This window comes from Accipiter gentilis, chromosome 18 (assembly GCF_929443795.1).
Source record: "Accipiter gentilis chromosome 18, bAccGen1.1, whole genome shotgun sequence".
In the NCBI taxonomy this organism is placed as follows: domain Eukaryota; kingdom Metazoa; phylum Chordata; class Aves; order Accipitriformes; family Accipitridae; genus Astur; species Astur gentilis.
In genome coordinates, this window is record NC_064897.1 from 12,186,730 (window position 1) to 12,205,921 (window position 19,192).

At 39.4% G+C, this 19,192-nt stretch overlaps 1 protein-coding gene across 1 annotated transcript in view; it reads right to left on the reverse strand.

Moving 5' to 3' along the window:
- PDE3A (phosphodiesterase 3A) overlaps positions 1–19,192 on the reverse strand; it is a 258,350-nt gene that overhangs the window by 11,294 nt on the left and 227,864 nt on the right. Inside the window, exons 7-13 of the mRNA XM_049822290.1 lie at positions 15,322–15,407; positions 14,694–14,863; positions 13,218–13,355; positions 7,606–7,717; positions 4,088–4,201; positions 2,398–2,597; positions 51–254 (exon numbers count right to left, since the gene is read on the reverse strand). Coding sequence (XP_049678247.1) covers positions 51–254; positions 2,398–2,597; positions 4,088–4,201; positions 7,606–7,717; positions 13,218–13,355; positions 14,694–14,863; positions 15,322–15,407 — 1,024 coding nt within the window. The remainder of the gene's footprint in view (positions 1–50; positions 255–2,397; positions 2,598–4,087; positions 4,202–7,605; positions 7,718–13,217; positions 13,356–14,693; positions 14,864–15,321; positions 15,408–19,192) is intronic.

Here is a 19,192-nt window from a genome sequence, read left to right on the forward strand (position 1 = left end):
CCCACAATCTTTTCTGACCATCCACCAGAAACCTGAACCAATCTTCTTACCTTGGCGTTGAATTTGGCAACAAAATCAAAGTGTTTCTTCAGGTCAGTGGCCAAAATTGCCTCAATGACGAGGAAGCGGAAATGCTTGAACTCCACATGGTCGAGGTTGACCAGGAAGTTGTACTCTGGCCTTGACATGAAAAGGTTCCAGGCAGCAGCGGCGTGGTGGTTCTCTAGGACGGAGCGGTCGTTGTACAGCACCGCCTGTGAAAGCAATGCGGGCAGCTGAGAGCTGAGAAACCTCCTAGTGAAAGAAACACTGCAGTGCAGAAATGAGAATGTGGGGATGATGCGTGAGGGAGGTTTAGGTTTGGTTGATTTGTTTGGGGTTGTTTTTTTTAAAGAACTTCTCGAGGTTGAAGATGTGATTTTGGCAGGACTAATAGCAGACACCTGAATTGTTGTGATGGTTAAGATTTATTGGAAGACTGATTTGAAAAATCTGGGTCTTTCATGCTCAAGGGTCTTCAGTTCCTGACTCAACTGCATCATATGACTATAGGTTATTCTGTTTCAGGCCACATAATATAATACAGGCATGCGCTTCCCTGTTTCTCAGAACTAACCTCCCTTAACAGGGATTATTGTCTTTGGTGTTTGTACCTGGCAGTTCTATCCATATTGGACTGATTTGAAACACAGAAACAAGTGAAATTCCAGTTTGCATCCTGACAACACACACTCAGCCTGAAAGATTTCTCAATGCTAAAGTCCAAAATTGGTTACATCTTTACCAAAACAAGATGCATAACTCTCATGGTTTTGGCAATTCCATTCAGAAACCAAAGATCTAGAAAATGGACTTTAGGGGACAATAACCATCTAGAAAATCTCTCCACTTCAGCAGCATTCAGTCTTTTGACAATTTGGTTTATGGAAAGAAAAGTTTTTGGAAATACGCTTCTATGTAAAATAGATACAAGTTTTATAACTTTTTACACAAATATATACACATATGTTCTAGTGGCTTTTCACTTCAATTATACTTTTCTGTCATCTAGAGATGAAAAAATTAAATCCTATCCTAAAGTACAGAACCTATTCTTTACCTCAGAGAACAGGTTGCTGAAGCAACTCAGCTTTACAGCCCATCTTGCCTAACTGCACAGTAAGCATCTGAGATAGATATATTCTGGTACAGCTGCTGCAGGGCCAGCTCCTGAGAGCAGATTTTTAACACAGGAGCACTTTATCATTACTGGAAGCTGATACTGCTTGCCGTGAAAAAGAGGAAAAAAAAGAGAGGAAAAATCTGGAAAAACCCCAGATTTTTTAAAAAACAACTACACCCCCACCCCCCCCCCCCCCCAAAATAACAAGAAGAATTTGAATTTTTACCATTAATTTATTTTCAAACTAGGGACAATATATTAAGACTAATCATCTAACTTCCCTTGTTGATTTTTACAACCATAAAGCTATAGCACTCATTTCTTAAAAGTAGATTTAAGGATAGCATACATCTTCTATCAATTTATTTACCTGGCCAGGTAAATATCAAAGTTCTTGATCATAGAAAGATGTTGCAAGGATGAGAAGTATTACTATAAGTTTATAGACAGAAACTGATATAGAGCAAGTTCAGGTGACTTGCTCTTGGTGAGAGAGGAAGTCTGGATCCAAGCTGGGGAGTAAATCTAGAATTTCTGCATCCCTACCTGACTTCTCACCATTAAGCTATCTTTTTTTCCTTTCCTTGTCCATAGAAATATTTCCCAGCACAATATGCTGAAGCCAGGCAGGTCAGCTATGTAAAGTAAGGAAAGATGATCTCATAATTAAGCCAATAAACAGTGACTCAGAATTGCCGAATTCAACTCCCAGCACTGGCAAACGACTTCAGTGTAACCTTAGGTAAGCCTCAATTCTTCATTTATAAAACTGATATTATCTTCCCCGCCCTCCTCCCCCCCAATAGAGGCATAGTGTAAAAATACATTCATAAAAGTCTGCAGCTGCTCATATTCTACAGAAACAATGGAAAATATGTTACGATCATGCACAAACTAACTTGCATGGCACACTGTCAACTATACAGGTGTTTTTTAATTTTATTTTAATCTTTCTGTGCCTTACTAGGTAGTATAATTCTTCCCTTATTTCACAGTTTCAGACATTTTATCAGTACCTTTCTTAACAGCTCTACTAACTGAGGGTGGTGAGGGTGTGTAAGAAGACTGCTACCGGTAATCCCCAAGTGAAATGATTAGTTCTGTCACTTTGATAAGCTGTTTCAAAATATTTGGTAGACTTGTGCTTAATGGAAGCCACAGGCACCACTGGCAAGGAGAAGCTGTTACCAAAGACCTTCCAAACTTAACAGCAACGCTACTTGAGAGTTATTTACCTGAGGAGCGCTCGTTGCTACCAAAAAGGCATTGGTCCTTCCTGGATGATCATAATCATGCATGGCTGCAGCTACATAAAGAGCCATCAATTCAAGGGCAGGGATGTTGCCAGCTAGGCATCCGTAGCTGTCATCTGTGGGTGTGTATGTCTTCGAAAACACATAACCCATATGGCCATGAGTGATTCCACTGTCAGAATCTGAGCAGAAATAAATAAATTAAAAAAAAAAACAACAAACAACAAAAATGCAACAAAAAAACCCTTACCACCTTTTCAGTGACTTATTGAAAGAGAAACAACAAAGCTGGATGAGGAGCAAATTTACAATACACTACAGAAGAGTAAACACATTCTGACATCAATGCTTTCTGTGCACATGATCCAGTGCAATAAGGCACATAATTGGAAAGGAACAAATTCTTATCCCACCTGGGGATCTTCCAGCCATCCAACAAAGCTTGTTCTCAAACTATATAAGTTACTAGCAATAAGACATGGATTCATGGCCATGCTAGAACTCTGTGGGTAACAATCTTCTCACTCCTTCCTCTAATTGCTTCACCATATAGATTAGTCTATGGGACACTAACGGTCCTTAAAGCAATGGACTAGCATTTATTAATTCAATTACGGTGCATATTTTCCAATCCAAACGTCTAGACTTTGGATCTTTGCTGATAATCCTCTTAACAGCCTCTTTTTAAAGCAGGTTGAACATGCTTGTCAGAGGCAGATACTGAGTGAGATGTGTTGCTAATTTAATCTGCTTGAATGGATCTTACATGCAGCTGAACAGCGTCTTTCAAATAACAAACACCAAAACCACCCAAACTCAACCCTTGTCCTTCCACCCATTTCACCTCACCTACAAAGCCTCCAACAACCCTCGCTAATAAAATTTTGCAGGAATAAAACCACTTCCAGTCCCACCAAAACATCCTTTAGAGTTTCACGAATGATATGTATGTGCCACACAAAGAGCACCAAAAAAAGCAGAACTGGAAGTGGTTTCTGCAGAACAAACTCCTGCTTTTCCAGTAACTCCCTCAGAACTCCCACAAAATACAGACAGGTCCTCTACTTGCTAAAGCTGAACCTGGAGAAGTTAATATAAAGATGCAGTAAGAACAGCTTCCCGTAAGGAGCAATCATAAAACAGCAGACGAGTGGTCTTGCAAACTAGTTGCAAGATGGTAACAAGTCTCTTTCTTTGGAGACAGTGAAGAAAGGCAAAGAAACACTTCATGACAGCCAAGCAGTGACAAGTGCACAGCACTATCTCATGTCCCAGTGGTTTTGTAATAGCAAAACAATGCAGGGTTTGAGGTTTTAAAAGTCTACGCTGCTTCTGGAGCAGCACTGAAAAGCACTACTAATACAATTCTCCTAGAAAAAAAAGGTATTGTAAAAATCAAATGGTAACAAACATCTGTTGTTATGGGTGACCACAAAGGCTTGCATTCACACATTGTTAAATGTACAGTATTAGGTTTTAGAGGACCGATTCCTTTCTCTTCAAAGCTATACAAACATACCTTAACACCTTCAACATCCAAGGTGCTACTGAACTTAGAAGTCTACATAACAAGTAGTACTGCATGCAATCTTCAATTGTTGGCTTTCTTACAGCAAATTTCATGACAAAAACTTTAAAAATACAACATATATACTTGCACATTTAAATATACCTGAATCGCTTGCTGACCCATGATCGTTAATCACAGTTGGGAGTCCTGGGATGGGCTGAGTAGTAAGGTACCAAACGGCATGTAGAACATCAGTTGCATGGATTCGGTTGTGATCTGTGATACAAAGCAAATGACCCTGCTATTAAACGTGAAGGATATTTCTGACGGAGGGAAATCAGCACCATCTAGTGGGTACTGCGTGGCAGTCAACTGAGCAGAGACAAATCAAACATTATTACAAACATGAACAGCTGTATTTTGTAAATGTCCAGTTTTTCTTTTACTGAAGTTGAAGCACATTCAATAGTATGTCTCACACCAGTCAAGAAAGAGAAAACAGCAAAGAAGCAGTGGGATCTGCAATGTGGGGAACTTTGCAAAAAAAGTGTTAAACAAGGAACCTAACCTCTGCTACCAGCTCCAATCCTTTACTCCAGTGGTTGCCTTTAGCTAGTTAAATGCTATCAGGTAAATATGCACCATTAACCTCTGATTCAAATTAAATCAGTGGGAAAATCTCATCTACATTAGTAGCCAGATTTCACCTAGCTTCTAAACACAAGGCAGGTGACACTTACCTGACCCTTCTTGAGCAAATTTAGGTGCTGTGCTAGCAGCTGCACTGCAAAAAATCAAACTCAGGATATATGTACACTGCACAGTTAAACCAGGTTCTTTCTGCAGTTTTCTGGCCAGAGATGAGTTCAGGCCCTGGATCCTGTAATCTGTCTTACTATAAGCTGTCTTTGCAGAAATGAGAGATAAAAGTCACCCTAAGGCTCATACCACCAAATCCTTCAAGGCCAGGTAAACTATCCCACAATCAACACAACTGGCTGAAAAAGAATCACAAAGAATCATCTAAATATACATTAGCAAAAAGGGGTAATGCTTTGCTGCCAGGACCAAAGTTTACATCTGGGGTTAAACCACTGAAGTACAAGCATTTCAGCTTGTGATTCAGGCTGATTTTGAGCAGAGCATAGGTATCTTCTACAGTGACTAGCTAAACACAAAGAAATCTGCTAATCTGAATGATAACCTGTGGCTCCACTACTGCTGCTGCAGTTCTGGAAAGATGCATTTCAGAGGACAAAGCACAAAAATGTGGGACTGCACTGCTGGGTCACCCCCACCTGTAAAACTTACAGTACCTGGCTACATCTCTAGGTAATCAGACATCTTAGTTGGACACACCTTGGTAATACCAATCAGTCATGTGTCTCTCATTGGCAAACCAACTGCTGGAACAGGCTTGATGGGAACAGGTGAAATGCTATGTTATATTAAGAGGATAATGGTCAAGAATCAGGATAACACTAGAGATGATATGCATCCTTCGCTAGGAAAAATTACCGACACACAAGTCCAGAAGCCCTCTCTAAGAAGTAACAAGTGAAGCTGACCAAATTCATTAGGGGTGAAAAAACCTCTGTACTCTGGAGGACTAGAAGGGACTGGCAGCAAGATGTGTAAGCAACCTGGTTCTATACCTGCTGCATCCTAAAGACAGGCAGCATGCAGCTGACAGGGTTTCTCAGCACTGAAGTTGAGCTTCACCCTATGGCCTTTCCTTCTATGGGACAAGAGGAAGGAAGGACAAGACCTGGGATGGAGAAAGCACCCTGGAGAGCCATATTTGCCCTCTTGCCACTGCTAGGGGATGGGTAATGCCAGCTCCTGCTGCCAACAGCCACCTCCTTCCAGAGCAGCACTGCTGAGCCCACGTTTCTAACCCCTACCATCAGTGGGGCAGCAGCCAGCAGCCTGCATTTCCCTGGCTCTGGCAGAAGAGGGTCACCGTCTTGCTGACTCTACACTCCAGAGCTCAGGCAACTGCCTACTTTTGTCTACGCCTACAATCAGCAGTATCCTGTCTGCCCTTGTGTAACACGGAAAGGTTTATTATATTCACAATTTGCAATCACTTTGCTCGCTCACTAAACGTGACCATGATGTCATGCCACTTGGCCCTTTCATTTACCCCTTGCTTTCCTCTCTTGGTCTCCTTTGTCTTCCCTGTGACCATCCCTTTAAATACTCATTAGTGACCACTAGCTAACATATTTAACAGCAAAAAAGTAAGCAGCATAGGCATGGTTATTTTTGGAAAGAATAAAGTAAAATATAGGAGGAGTCTCCCCTGCTTTCCTTGAAGAACTAAGAACATCCCTCCTGAGACACTAATCTCATCACACAAAACCTAGAGGATGGCCCTGCATAGGATTCTAATGCTTTTCACAGGAGTAAAGGCTGGATTAGCCTCTTGTGAAATTTACACTGATTTCATCCAGCTGGGATAGTCACTGTTAGTTTTGTGCAAATAACCCATTTTTCAGTTCACCAACCAGAAGAAATACCTGGTTAAGTCCAAAAAAGTTGTTTTGGTTTTTACCCCTTCACAGAAATGAAAAACTGGAAGGTAAATTAGTTTTGTATTAGACAAAATATTCTGCTTTACTAAAATGAAACACAGTTAAGAAAAACCAAGGAAATGAAAGGTTAGATTCACAAAAATTCTTGAGACTCTATGAACAGTTAAATGTTTTAAACAAAGAGGAATGGCTCCAGCAGGACAGACGGACTGTGGGACACCCATGTATAACCCCCTGAGGCTATAATCTGCTGCTTCAAATCCCCGATCAGGTTCAAACACAAGGAAAGATTTGAAATTTGGTCTCTCACTTTCCCAGAAGAGAGTCCAAACCACCTGGCTGGGAGGCATTTTGAGGTAGCTTTCCCTCAATCCCTCCCACTGTAGCTGTTCCAATTGGTATTTAATATTTTGAGAGAGAAACTATATGACTTACTAAACCAATGTTTCAGACGTTTTTCTGGGAGGTGGGAGAAAACAGGGTGTCCTATATTCCTCAGCACTGGGGTTATCTGCCAGCTAAAGGGGGTAATAACTCCCTCTCTCCTTCTGGAAAAAAAAGAGGGTTTTTTGCAGTTGAAGTGGTTTGGTAAATTTGATTTGAATTAGTAAATACTTTGGGGATGACTGAAAGCAGGTTTTTCAGTGAATAAATGATTCACACTGAAAAATACCAGCTGAGCTGTAGCTGCAGAACAGGATGCACTCATCTACTTGGCATATTTTTTCTGCTTTACAAAGCTCATCTCCTTTGGTAGCATAGCAGTGCTACTCTGTAAAAATCCAAATTGCTTATGGGGGAGAAATGTTTCAATAAACTCTAATTGGGGCATTGGGGTACACTTGCATCATCAGGAAACAGTCCTTTGTACCTATAGTAGCTTCATATGGTTTCAGATTTGCCATGAATTATTATTATGAAACATTATGAAACAACATGAAATATTAAGTGCAATGAAAAAAAGACAAGAGGCTGTGGTTCAGCACCAGCCTCTGACGAGAGAGCCATCCATTTGGTCGTGATGTAGCTGAAGAAAAAAAAGCAGCTGTTATAATAAGAGAAGAAAGGCTTCAGTAACAAAGCGTGTGAAAAATACCCCAAACTTTAAGGAAGCATTGCTATCTGCTGGGAATTTTTACTTACAAGGTATCTCTCGGTATCCACATTCCAAAGCATGAAAGTAGTTCATAAATTCCCTCACTGGTATTTTAAAGGTTTCAAACAGCCCCATGTCTTCAAAAAGTCTGTATGATACCTGAAAAAACAAAACAACGATGCTGCTAAATAGACCAGAAGAACTCTAAAAATTAGGTATAAAAATAATTCTGTCAAATTACCCCATGAAAACCTGCTTTCCTGGTAGTATTTTCTCAACTACATCTGATCCAGCTATAGCTGCAGCTATTTACATTTCCATAGGGATGTAGCTAGATAGCAAACCAGACAAGCTATTAGTACCAAACAGTCCTCCTCATTCTGTCATTACACCTTTGAGATGTTCTTTTCTCTTCCTTTCAGGCATATGGATCCCCCAAATTTTGCAAGCCCCTCAGAAACATACAAACATAAAGGAAGATATCCAGAGGTCTTCGGTGTCTTGGGGAAAATTTCCCCACAAACTTATCCACTGAACATCCATGAGTCAAATCAATTCCCAGAAAAAGGGGAAACAAGTGAAAGAATGACAAAAGGAGAGAACCATTCAGTTCCTATGCACTATCTCCTTTCCCTCTCCCCCATTTTGGAAGTGAAATGACAAAAGTGACTTCTCCAACAAGATTTCAAAGGCAGCAAGTGGCTTAGGAAGCAGAGCTGCTCCAAGTGTTCCTGCATGGAAAGATGACTGTAGACATGCAGGAGAGGATATATGGCAAGGGAGAATGTGATCGGTGAGTGAGGGAGTGATCAGGAGAGATGAGTGCTCAGAAATGTAGACAGCATCTGCTGCAAAACGGACACTTTTGAAGACAAGTTTGAACTTGACATACAGAACAATGGGACATAGTAAAATTACTGCCTGACCTTTTTACTTCTTTCACAAATTGGACCCTAAAGCCTTGCAGCTTCTTTATTTATTTACTGCTGTTAGCTAAATTCTGTCCTTTTGATGCCATCTGTCTGGTTATGATCAGCCTAGAGCTAAGCAATTTGAAGCACATTTTGAATGATGAGTGCTATACTGATAAGAAATGGTTACAAATTATGTTTCGTGTTTTACACCTGAATGTAAATCAAACAGCTATCCACACCTGTTTCTTTGTGTATCATGTGTATATAAATTGGGACCTGTGAGCTGCACCTAAAGTTTAATGAACATAAACTTCAAATGTCCTGCCACTGTGGATTTTTACAGTAAGAATAATAAAAAAGGATATGAATTGCAGCATTAATGATCCCCTCCCCTCCCCGTCATTCCCCACCAGGAAAAAAATCTGTGAACTAACTCTGGCAAAACACTGCAACAGGCAGTGATGATGCAGAGACAAGCTGAGTGTGGTGTCTGACACCATCTCGGATGCTCCTCTAGTGACGCATATCTGACAGTTGGGGTTCTGCTGGTGGCCTCAGCTCTTACTTCCCTTCCTATCATACCTCTGTAAGTGCCACTAGCAATGCAGTCAGAAAAATCACTGCTGGTGGTAATTCCTCTTTGTGGCCATGGCTGTTTGCCATAAAGTAAAAAGTTCTTCGTAGCAAAGGAACTAGGGAACTACTGAATTACAGTGCTCTAGAAGACATGAGCTTGGAATAAAAGGAAAGGACTGTAGAAAGCAAAACTTTACTCTCTGAAAATCCCATGGGATCCTCCTGCACTGAGGCAGAGTGAAGAGACTGACTTTATGCATAATTTGGATTAGAAACTGCATAATCTATCTGGAATCACAGCTGAAGTAAATCAGCTGGGATCCAAACTTTCACTTACAGAGAGATGAGGTATTTTTACACTCTAGTCTTAGATCACTGAATGGTAAGCTTCATATTTGTAGCAAAATATCTCTGTATAAAAAGAGGAAGCATAAAGAAATATTATTCTGCAGGACCAAACCTTACTGGTCTACACTGGATAGGTATCTTAAATAAAGGACGTCATAAAATCATGTTTTTCCTCCCCTTGGATTTTGGGGGTCAGGAAATTCCACACCAGTTGAAAAGAAGTGAAGCTGACTGGTGGATATGAATGACAGCTCTTCCCCATGACTTGGAGTAAAATGGCATTATTCTCTGTAGTCATTAGAAAGCATAAACAGCCAAGCAAGTCATTTGGACATTTTTGTAATGTTTTCTTTCTTTCTGTCTTTCTTCGCAGATGGGGAGGAAGGGGTAAGGGCAGGCCAGAAAGAGGAAAAAAGGGCACTGATGTCCTCCAGAAAGTCAACTAACTACATTCTTTCATTTAAAAAAAAAAAAAAGAAAAAGAAAAACTGTGCAGTTTTGTTTATTCATTACTCTGGATTAACCACTTTTAAATGCTTCTGTCTTTTAAACCCCTTCCTTCCCAAACCACATGCTGCTTCATGAGCTCCCTGGGAGTTAGAATCCCACGGGCTCAGCACAGCACCCTTGCAGCCGCAGTGTGGTCCCCGCTGCCAGAGACAAGCCCAGGGAAACTCCGACAGCTGCCAGGCGCTTGGCAGTGGGTGCTGCACGCTGCCTCTTCCCTCCAGCCTCCATTTTCTGCTTGTCTCTGCAACGATTGCTAACACTTGAATGAATCATTCATAACTCAGATACTTCTGGTGGTGCTGCCTGAAGAAGGACAAGCGCTTCTCCCAAATGATTCCTAATGGAAGTTGTTTTGGAAAGGGGGATCGTTACTCACACGTAGTTCCTCTCCTGGGTTTTGCAGGCACACGTAAATGGCTCTTGTTGGAGGACACGTGCAAATTTTAGGTTAGCAGTTCCCTACTCGTTGTTTGCAGGCCATCCTCTTGCACTCCTTTTTTGCCTTTGGTATTTGCTTTCTTCAAACGTGTGTTTCTTTTAAGTTGTCAGCACCCAGTCTCTGGCTCTGACAAACTCAACTCCTCACAAGGGCTGCTGTGACAATCCTGGGAAGATCTCATCCCCCAAGGACTGATTTCCCTTGCTCCTTCATAAAACGACTGCAGTTTCTCTCTGCAGAAGCCATGCATGATGATGAGATGACCAAACATTCCTCTCGGTACCACCCAGGGACAACTCACATGCACTGCAGTGATGCCACCCGGCCTTGACACTGCTTGTGTATTGAGAGCTTAGGAGCACCACCAACACTTCTGTCTCGATGGGCCCAGCAATTGAAGCTAGAGAGAGACCTTGACTTTAGCCTATTCTTCTTCATTTTATTTGCTTTCCAAGGCAAATGAGTTTCTCTTCCACAGGTTTTAGTTTTATAGGAGCTGTAAGAAGAGTGTTAAGTGTGACTGAAGACATTATCCAACTTTATGGCCTGTTGTGAAGCATCAGCTCAGTTGGAGAGCTCTGCTGTTTCTTTCTGAAATGAGACTGGTATGTAAATTCCTCTCTAACCCCTATCATGCATATTTGTTAGTGCCACATTTAGAGTGCTTGCCACTGTACGTTGCACAGATGCTTTTATGGCCGCTGACTGGTTTGGGGTCTTTTTATATGTCTAAATCAATTTAACATTCCAAAAAGAAGAAACAGACATCTCAAGCAGCTTTAAAGATGCTAAGCCAGCATTTGCTTTCTAAACTGAATGCTTCCCTAGAGGCACGTGTCAACTCTGCTTTGTTCCATCTCATAAATTTAACCTAGCAAGGCAAACATAGTTAATTCAGCTTGTTAATTTACTTATTCTTAATGGATGAGTCCATTTAATGGCAAAATACAGAGAATAAATCATTATGAGCTTTTGTTTTCCTTTGTTTACAATATTCCAGGATTTAAAAATTATACAAGAAAAAAGACAATCCTTTTGGCTAGAGAAAAAGATTTATTTATTTTAGTTCTCTTATTTCGGAAAATAACTTTGTTAGGAACATCTGAGTAGGTGGGGGAAAGAACTAAAGGATCTATATTTTATGAACAAGGTTGAACTTGCTACATTCTGCTCTTAGGGAGTGGGAGTTATTACAAACAGCTGTTACAGAAAATGTTGAATTTTGATCACAGATATTATTTATTAAAGCTTCTCCATTTTATTTCACAGGCCTCATTTTGTGGCACTGCAAAACAGATAACATGTTCAGAACCTGTGCAAAAAGCAGATGTTGGGAAACAGAGTGTGGAGCTTTAGTGCAAATTGAGGGAGGCACAGGGGAATTGTCCTGAGAGGTACAGAACTCCACGCAACTTGGTAAAGTGCTTAAAACCTATAGAGGTACCCACGTAAAACCAGAACGAATTTTGGCTCACCCAAACTGTTGGTTATGCCATTAAAAAAAAGTTCTGTTTTTCCTTATGTTTCATTCATTGTTCTTTTATCATTCTATGCTATCACAAAACAACATGACCAATATGATCTAGAAGAGCATTTTCATCACACCCTCACTCTCTAGTGCAAAAGTGTCTCAATGATCATGACCGAATTTATATCAATACCCACATCCAGCCATATTTTGCCTAATTCTCTAAAATTAACCTAGAGAGCTGGCAGGCTGGTTAAACATAGATGTTACTTGCCAAGCTACAGAACAATACGAGGCAGACCACAGAATAAATTTGAATTCATGCCGTGGTTTTCCTGGTTGACCACTGTATAATTGAATCTAGCTGAATAATAGTTAACCACCATGGGACCCAGATTTGATACAGCATTCTCTGGAGCTTGTTGCACTGAGATCTGCCTGATGCGCTAACCTCTTTGTTTGTGGAGGGTGTTAATTGTCCCACATTATACCAATTAACATAATCTCTTCTTTCCAGCATTCATCACTACGTAATGCCTTGTAAAGACATACTAGGTCAGTCAGATTCTCTTGGGGTTTTTTCCCCGTCCATCCCTAAAAAATAATTATTACTTGCCTTTCCTGTTTAATAAACCTCAATACTTCAGTAAGAAAAAATGGCTACTTTGTCTAGTGTGCCAGGAAAAGGAGCATAACAGAGAAGAAAGTTCAGTCAAGAAAGTGATTATGGAAGTGACATTAATTGTGCTGAGTAGAGACGGTCTGGTCAGTACCTGCATTCAACTTACAGGAGGAAATGAAAAAACAATAGTTGAAAGAAAGACTAGTAAGCTCTCACATACTGATTCACAGTAAATTAGTCTTCCCTATGTAATAATGATATGAACTTACTATCAAAGTGCTGAGTTTTTCAAGATGAGGGAATATAGCAAGGACTATTTTTTCCCCTCACTTTCTGAAACCTTGATTTCTTGCACAGCCTGACTAAAATCTCCAGTATAAAAAAGGACCAAAGTTCTGTATTTCCTGCCTCAACTGAATATATGCACTGTTTATCCCTCCCATGCTAAACTCCCTGAGAAATCCTTTCACAAAGAACTCAGTAAGAGGTGGCAGCACCTCCTGCAGATAGAAGAGAATATTCAGAACGGAAATATAAACTCATTGACAGAGAGCAGCAGGCAAAGTAGGTGTGTGGTTTTTTTCTTTCACATTTGTAAATTTAAAAATATAGACATTTAAAAGTAAGGAATGTAATGAGACGGAGTTCATATTGTCAGCTTTGAATTAGGTGGCAGGGATCACAATTCATTGCATGACTAGCTTGTAAGGGCAATGGGTCTTAACACTGTCTAAATCTGTCAATAAGCTAGCCAGTCACTGCAGATAAGATATCCTTCTCACCTGACTGAGAATCCGACCACATTTCTTTCCGATTTTTTCCACCAAATCAAAGATTGGGAAGTTCCAATTATTTAGCTGCTCCATCAGGGGATCCAAGTTGTCCATAACCAGAGGCTCAGGAGCAAGTACAGGTTTGTCCTATGCCAGAAGTCAGAATAAAGAGGAACTTTAGTTCTGTGAAGCATCTCATGCAAAAATTTATGCTCTTAAAAGCTAAGGTCACATTAGCATCATCTGTAAGTCAATGGTACTTTACTCAGCTCAGCGGAGATGTCCCCATTTCTACCAGCCCTGAAGCTAGTCACTCTCCTTTATAATTTGTTTCACTTGAATGAATAGGAAATTCTATATATGAAACATCAGCCTCTGAACTTATCCATGGGACACATTAATTCATTCATTCATGGGAATCATTCATTCATTTCCAAGAAAATGTCATCTTCATTGTAAAATTTGCTGCAGTACAGAGGAAAAAGTGCTCAGTTTCTACTTCTGCATCAGGACCAATTCATTACAATCTAACATGGCTAATGCAGCTCGGTCCAAGACTTGTACTTCTTAAATTGAAACCTACCTCTTTGTCAAGGTCTGCAAATAGGTGATGGGTGGTGCCCCTCCTTTCACATTTCCCCCGTATACTGCCTTGAATTTCATTATTACTAAGAAACTGTAGATGAGTAAATGCCAAAATATCTCAAGAAAAATGCCTTCCCTCAGCATGTCCAACTCCAGTTCAACAGATTACAATAAATTTTTCAAGAGCTCATGCCAACTTAAATTTATTAATTCAGTTGTACAACAGGCTGTGGAAAATTTAACTAAACAAAGCTTTCCCTCTACATCTCAACCAAGTTTACAGCTGAATACAGTAGTCATGAGAAGATCAGCACTTGTTTACCATGCTACAATGTTCTTATGTTCAGGACATACACCAACAATAATATAATGCAGCACCCTCAGACAAGTGTTAATTTATTTTAAAATAAGGACCACTGTATATATTAGCCAAGATTGCAAGGCCATTGAGAAGCTGAAGTGGCTGAACAGGAAGACTATATGTCATGCCTGTAGTCTGAGAAGATAATTTCTCTTCCTTCCAATCCATTCCCTTTAAAGGCAACGTTAACATGGAAGCCAAACATTTCAGAAATGCCTAATGCCAGGTCCATAAACTTATATTTATTCATCAAAATATGATTAAAAAGATGGTTAATGTTTCACAAGTGGCCAGGGCTTAGCAGCTCTCACACATTTCCATGGTTCCTTTCAATTCTTGAAGGTCAGTCCTCCTACTGCAAGGTAGAAGCCTGCTGCAATTGTTGCTTAAAACCATGGTTACAATCTTTAGACAGCCCTAGCGGCTTTTTTGGTGGGGGTTTGGGATTTTTGGTTAGTTTGGTTTTTTGTGTTGTTTTTTTTTTCCCCAGTGTCAGTATCCACTGAGTCTATTGGGCAAGTGGAACTTTAACAAGCTACCTCAGGTGGTATCAAGGGATGCAGAATGATGGTCTCGGGTGTGTACGTCCTACAGACAGATCCCTTCTGCGTCTGATCTTTGGAGCAATCTGTCTCATCATCATTTTGCACGATATCACTGCTATCGCTGTTGTTGGTCTCATAGTCAGAAGTGGCTTGCGCAGGATCATCTACAACACAAATCACAAAGCTTGTTGTGTGAACAGCAAGGACTGCATGAAAGTCATCCTGTGACCTTCTGAATAATAGCAACAGGATCTCTGACTCATAATACATATGTGCTGCTTGGCTGTGTCCAAAGTCGGACAATCTGTCCAAAGGCATTAAAGATTATACCCTGCAGAGTGTAAAAAATGGGATCAGGGATTCAAGAGTGAGAAAAATTTTGAGGACTATTATTTGAACTGACTAGGTTAGATGAGGGAAACCATATTTCCTCTGTATTTTAACTCTATTCTTCATTAGGATTTTGCACATGTACATACAAAAAGGAAAGGAGTCTCAAAGACAATTTGTATAGTCTCACCTACGTGTGTTCTCCTTTTATGACAGACAGGTATATCTGCCCTTTCCATAAATAACTATTGAATTTTAAGGGATGAGGAGTTTTTGATGGACAAAGAATTACCTGTTCTGTTCAGGGTGTGTGTGGTACCATCATTTCTATCTAGTGTCCCATCACCAGCTTCTATTTGGTTATAGGGTCTGCCACAGCTGAAATACATCAAGAAACATGCACAATATAAAGAACTGTGTGCATTAGACAGTCTTATGTAAAATGATTTCCTGCTGACAGTGTAAGATTATGTCATCCAGTATAAGCTATGGTACAGGGTGCATTCTCCAGACAAAATTACAAGAGCAAGCTGAAGTTTTATTGGAAGTCAGGAATGTACAAAGACAAAAATACAAAAACACCTTGGATTACCTGGCCACCACCGCTAAATCCGCATTGCCAACAGTAAACCTTTATTCTCTAAGTTTATCAGTACAAAAAAAATTCCCTGGATTTGTACTACAGCTGCCCTATAAATGTGAACTAAAATTATGAAAGTGTGCCAGAGTGCCATACAATCTTATATAATTGATTTTTAACACAGTCATAATGTGGCTTTACTCTCCTTTTATTGTTTAAAACTTGAATACGTTCCTCTTAAGGAGGAAAAAGGTATTTTGCCATTACTTCAGTGACAACATACCAAGTACGTCAGAACCAAGGGGGTGTTTCAGACAGAACATGAAGTAAGTGATCTGGCATCCAGACATTTAGCAATGAAACTAGAAGACAGAGTTTGCTTCATCATTCCCAGAACAGAAAGACATTGTGGGAGGGATCACAATATCATGGCCTTTCTGAATGACTGGCTCTTCCCTTCCATTAAAATGCTTTATTCCTTGTGTGTGATTCCCTTTAAGCCCTAAACGTGAATTCAATACCAGCTGGAACACTTCAAATTACAATGTCCCAATATGATTGAGTCTAGGACCTGAAGGAACAATGATATATCATGAAAACATGAGAGAACTTAACAAATCTGAAGCCTCATTTAGCAGTACTATATCAAATCTGTCCATGAGAAACTGACATTTTAACATTTCTTTCTCTGGTTCAAGTCAGTATTTTGTGGCGTATCTCATATAACAGCCTTTGCAAAGCAACTATTACAAAGTTATTTTGATTGGTCAGACTTTGTACTAGAAACTTTGCACGAGTGTAAATTCACCATATAAAAATGGCTGAAATCCTATGCTAGATAGCTTTTGGCTGGGTCATCCAAAACAAATTCTGGAGCTTGGTATGCCCTGCAAACATAATGAATACCTGCAATAATTTTAAATTAAAATATAAATCTGTATACAATGATACTTGTAGTGCATAGCCAAACAAATAAATCTTGTATCACTCAGGTCTATAAACAAGATGAAAAAATATGTATTAATTTCTCTCTCCCACATTCCTTGTGGTTTCCATGAGGTCAATGGTAACAAGCCAAAATGTAAAAGTAAAAGAGAAAGCAAGCCTTTGATTGGTTGTAATGCTACGAGACTTTTGCGTCATTATGAGTGTACCTCTATTTCCAGAACATATGCAAACTCACACTGATTTAATATGTACGGTCTGTATAAAACACTATATTAAAAAAAAAAATTACTGAGCTACCTAGTAGAACATTTGAAATCTGCTCTATGTGAGAATTAATCGTGCCCAGGCAACTTTAACTCAATCCCCTTCATGTACCGGCATTATAATATACTTCTTAATCACAGGATTGTTTAACATTTTTACCATGGGATTCCTGCCTTATCCACTAAGCAGAATTAAAAATGATTACGTACAACTTTTTTTTAAAAACGTTAGCCAGTGTATGTTCTTGTTTAATGCAGTTTTCAAACTCTGCTGTCCTACCATACTTCACTTTTTAAGTAAAAAAAAAAAAAAAAAAAGTACAGTAAAACTGCTGTCTTGATGCCACTGCCTGGCTGGATCTGATTTAAAGCACTGAACTATCAAAAGTTGATTTCCTCTTTTGTTGTTGTTAGGGAAGGGATTCGTTTGGTGGTGACAGAGGTTTGCCGACTTGGTAGTGTTTCCCAGCAAGGCAGTTTTTTTGGCAGTAAATGTAGGGGATTGCATGCTGTGAAGACTAGCAATCTACAATGTGAAAGCTCAAACTTTAAAAGATTTATTTCCAGTGTTTGTTAATTTAACTCTCTCAGCTTGTCTAAGCCATTTAATTTCTTTGTTTGTTTTTTTTTTTTTTTTGGTTTGGTTTTTTTAAATTTATTTATTTATTAATTGTGCTTACATTACTAAGGGGTGCATTATTTATGTGCTGTTGGTTCAGCTTGTATCTGTGGATATGACATCTCTATATACTAATGGCTAGAAATGTGACAGTGCTTATGATTTTTCAATGGACATTAAAGGAACTATGATAATTGTGGATGCCAATTCTATTAGCAGTCATTACATCACAATATTTGAAATAATGTACTTGTTTCAAATGGACAACAAAGTCTATGCCAGCAATGTAACTATTTGTAACGCCTACACAGGCTAAGCATTTGAAAACGAGGAAATTAAGGACCTAAATATGCTTCGCAACCTATGTAGATCACATAAGACAATAGCCACATAAAAACTAATGAGCATTTTACCAATGATTACGTTGAAATCAAAGTCTACACATCTCAAGAAAACATATTTCATTACTATCTACAACAACCTTACATAGATTTTTTTGACATTTTTTATGCAACTATTAATTGTTCTCTTTAATAGAAAGCTTCCAGAAATAATTGTTACTAGTTAAAGTAATAATATTTTGTTGAAGTAGTAATAAAGGCACAGTTTAATAACACAGTAGCACGTTTATGGTATATTTCTTATCTGTAATATAATTTTCATTTCAAATAAATCACTGCAAGTCCCAGTTTTGCAATACCTTTGGAAAACTTTTAAAGGCACTTAGTTTCTACTTAGTGACCTAAAAGCCTGTCAGGATGCTAATCTGAACTCCAGTGAGGATGACTCCCTTGAGCAAACTCGCAATCTCAATTTTGACTTTCTCACACCCGCTTCCTAGCCCTGCACACAGCATAGCGAGACACGTCCAAAGGCACGTGACTGAAGCCATAAATAAAAAATTATTTCCAAAGACAGCCAAACTTGGTAACATTTAACCCAGCCTCAGATAACGTGCTGTCCGCTGGCTAGCCAATAATCACAAATCACTCACTACTATGACCAAAAGTAACATCTAATGAGTAAGGTAACCTTGAAACTGCACTGGAACAACCTTCTAAATACCAGTGTTTCCCACTATTCTGAACTGCACACAGTAATCTAACTGAATCCTTTTTGAGAAGATAAGCAGAACAACTTTCTTTCCAAAATGCTTATTTTGCAGAGCAGATCTGCGTAATCTAATAACGAGCTACTTTAAAGTGTGAAATTACACTGTTACTGTAACTCCTAGCAGTAGAAAGAACTAGGCTGCAGTTGATTTCTGAAAAAAAAATCCCAACGCTACATAATCTGACTCTGCCTAGGGAGGACAGGATCCACTCCTTCTGAGTGAGTGCTCAAAATCACATAGTCTTCAGGCATTGTTGGCACACCTTTATCAGAAGGCTACAGGCCAGCAGCTTTTAAACCCTAGAGTCAGATTTTTCTACCAAACATCAGGCGCTTGCTGTGAAAGACTTGGCCTGTGACCTGAAGGCAACTCTTCATGTTAAGGGCACGGCATGAGAAACTTAAGTTGTTAACAGGAAATCCAACTTTGGGATCTGTAAGTTATTGACAAAGAATTTATTTATGAATCAGACTGTGCATCTGACACAAGTGAAAGCTATAAATGTAGCTAACCTCCTGCACTTTTGTAGCATCAATCTACACAATTACTCTTATACTAAGAACTGCTTAGATATGGTGAAGTTTCAATACACAATACCACAGCAAATCACAAAAACTTGTATGTGGGCTAAAAGAGCTT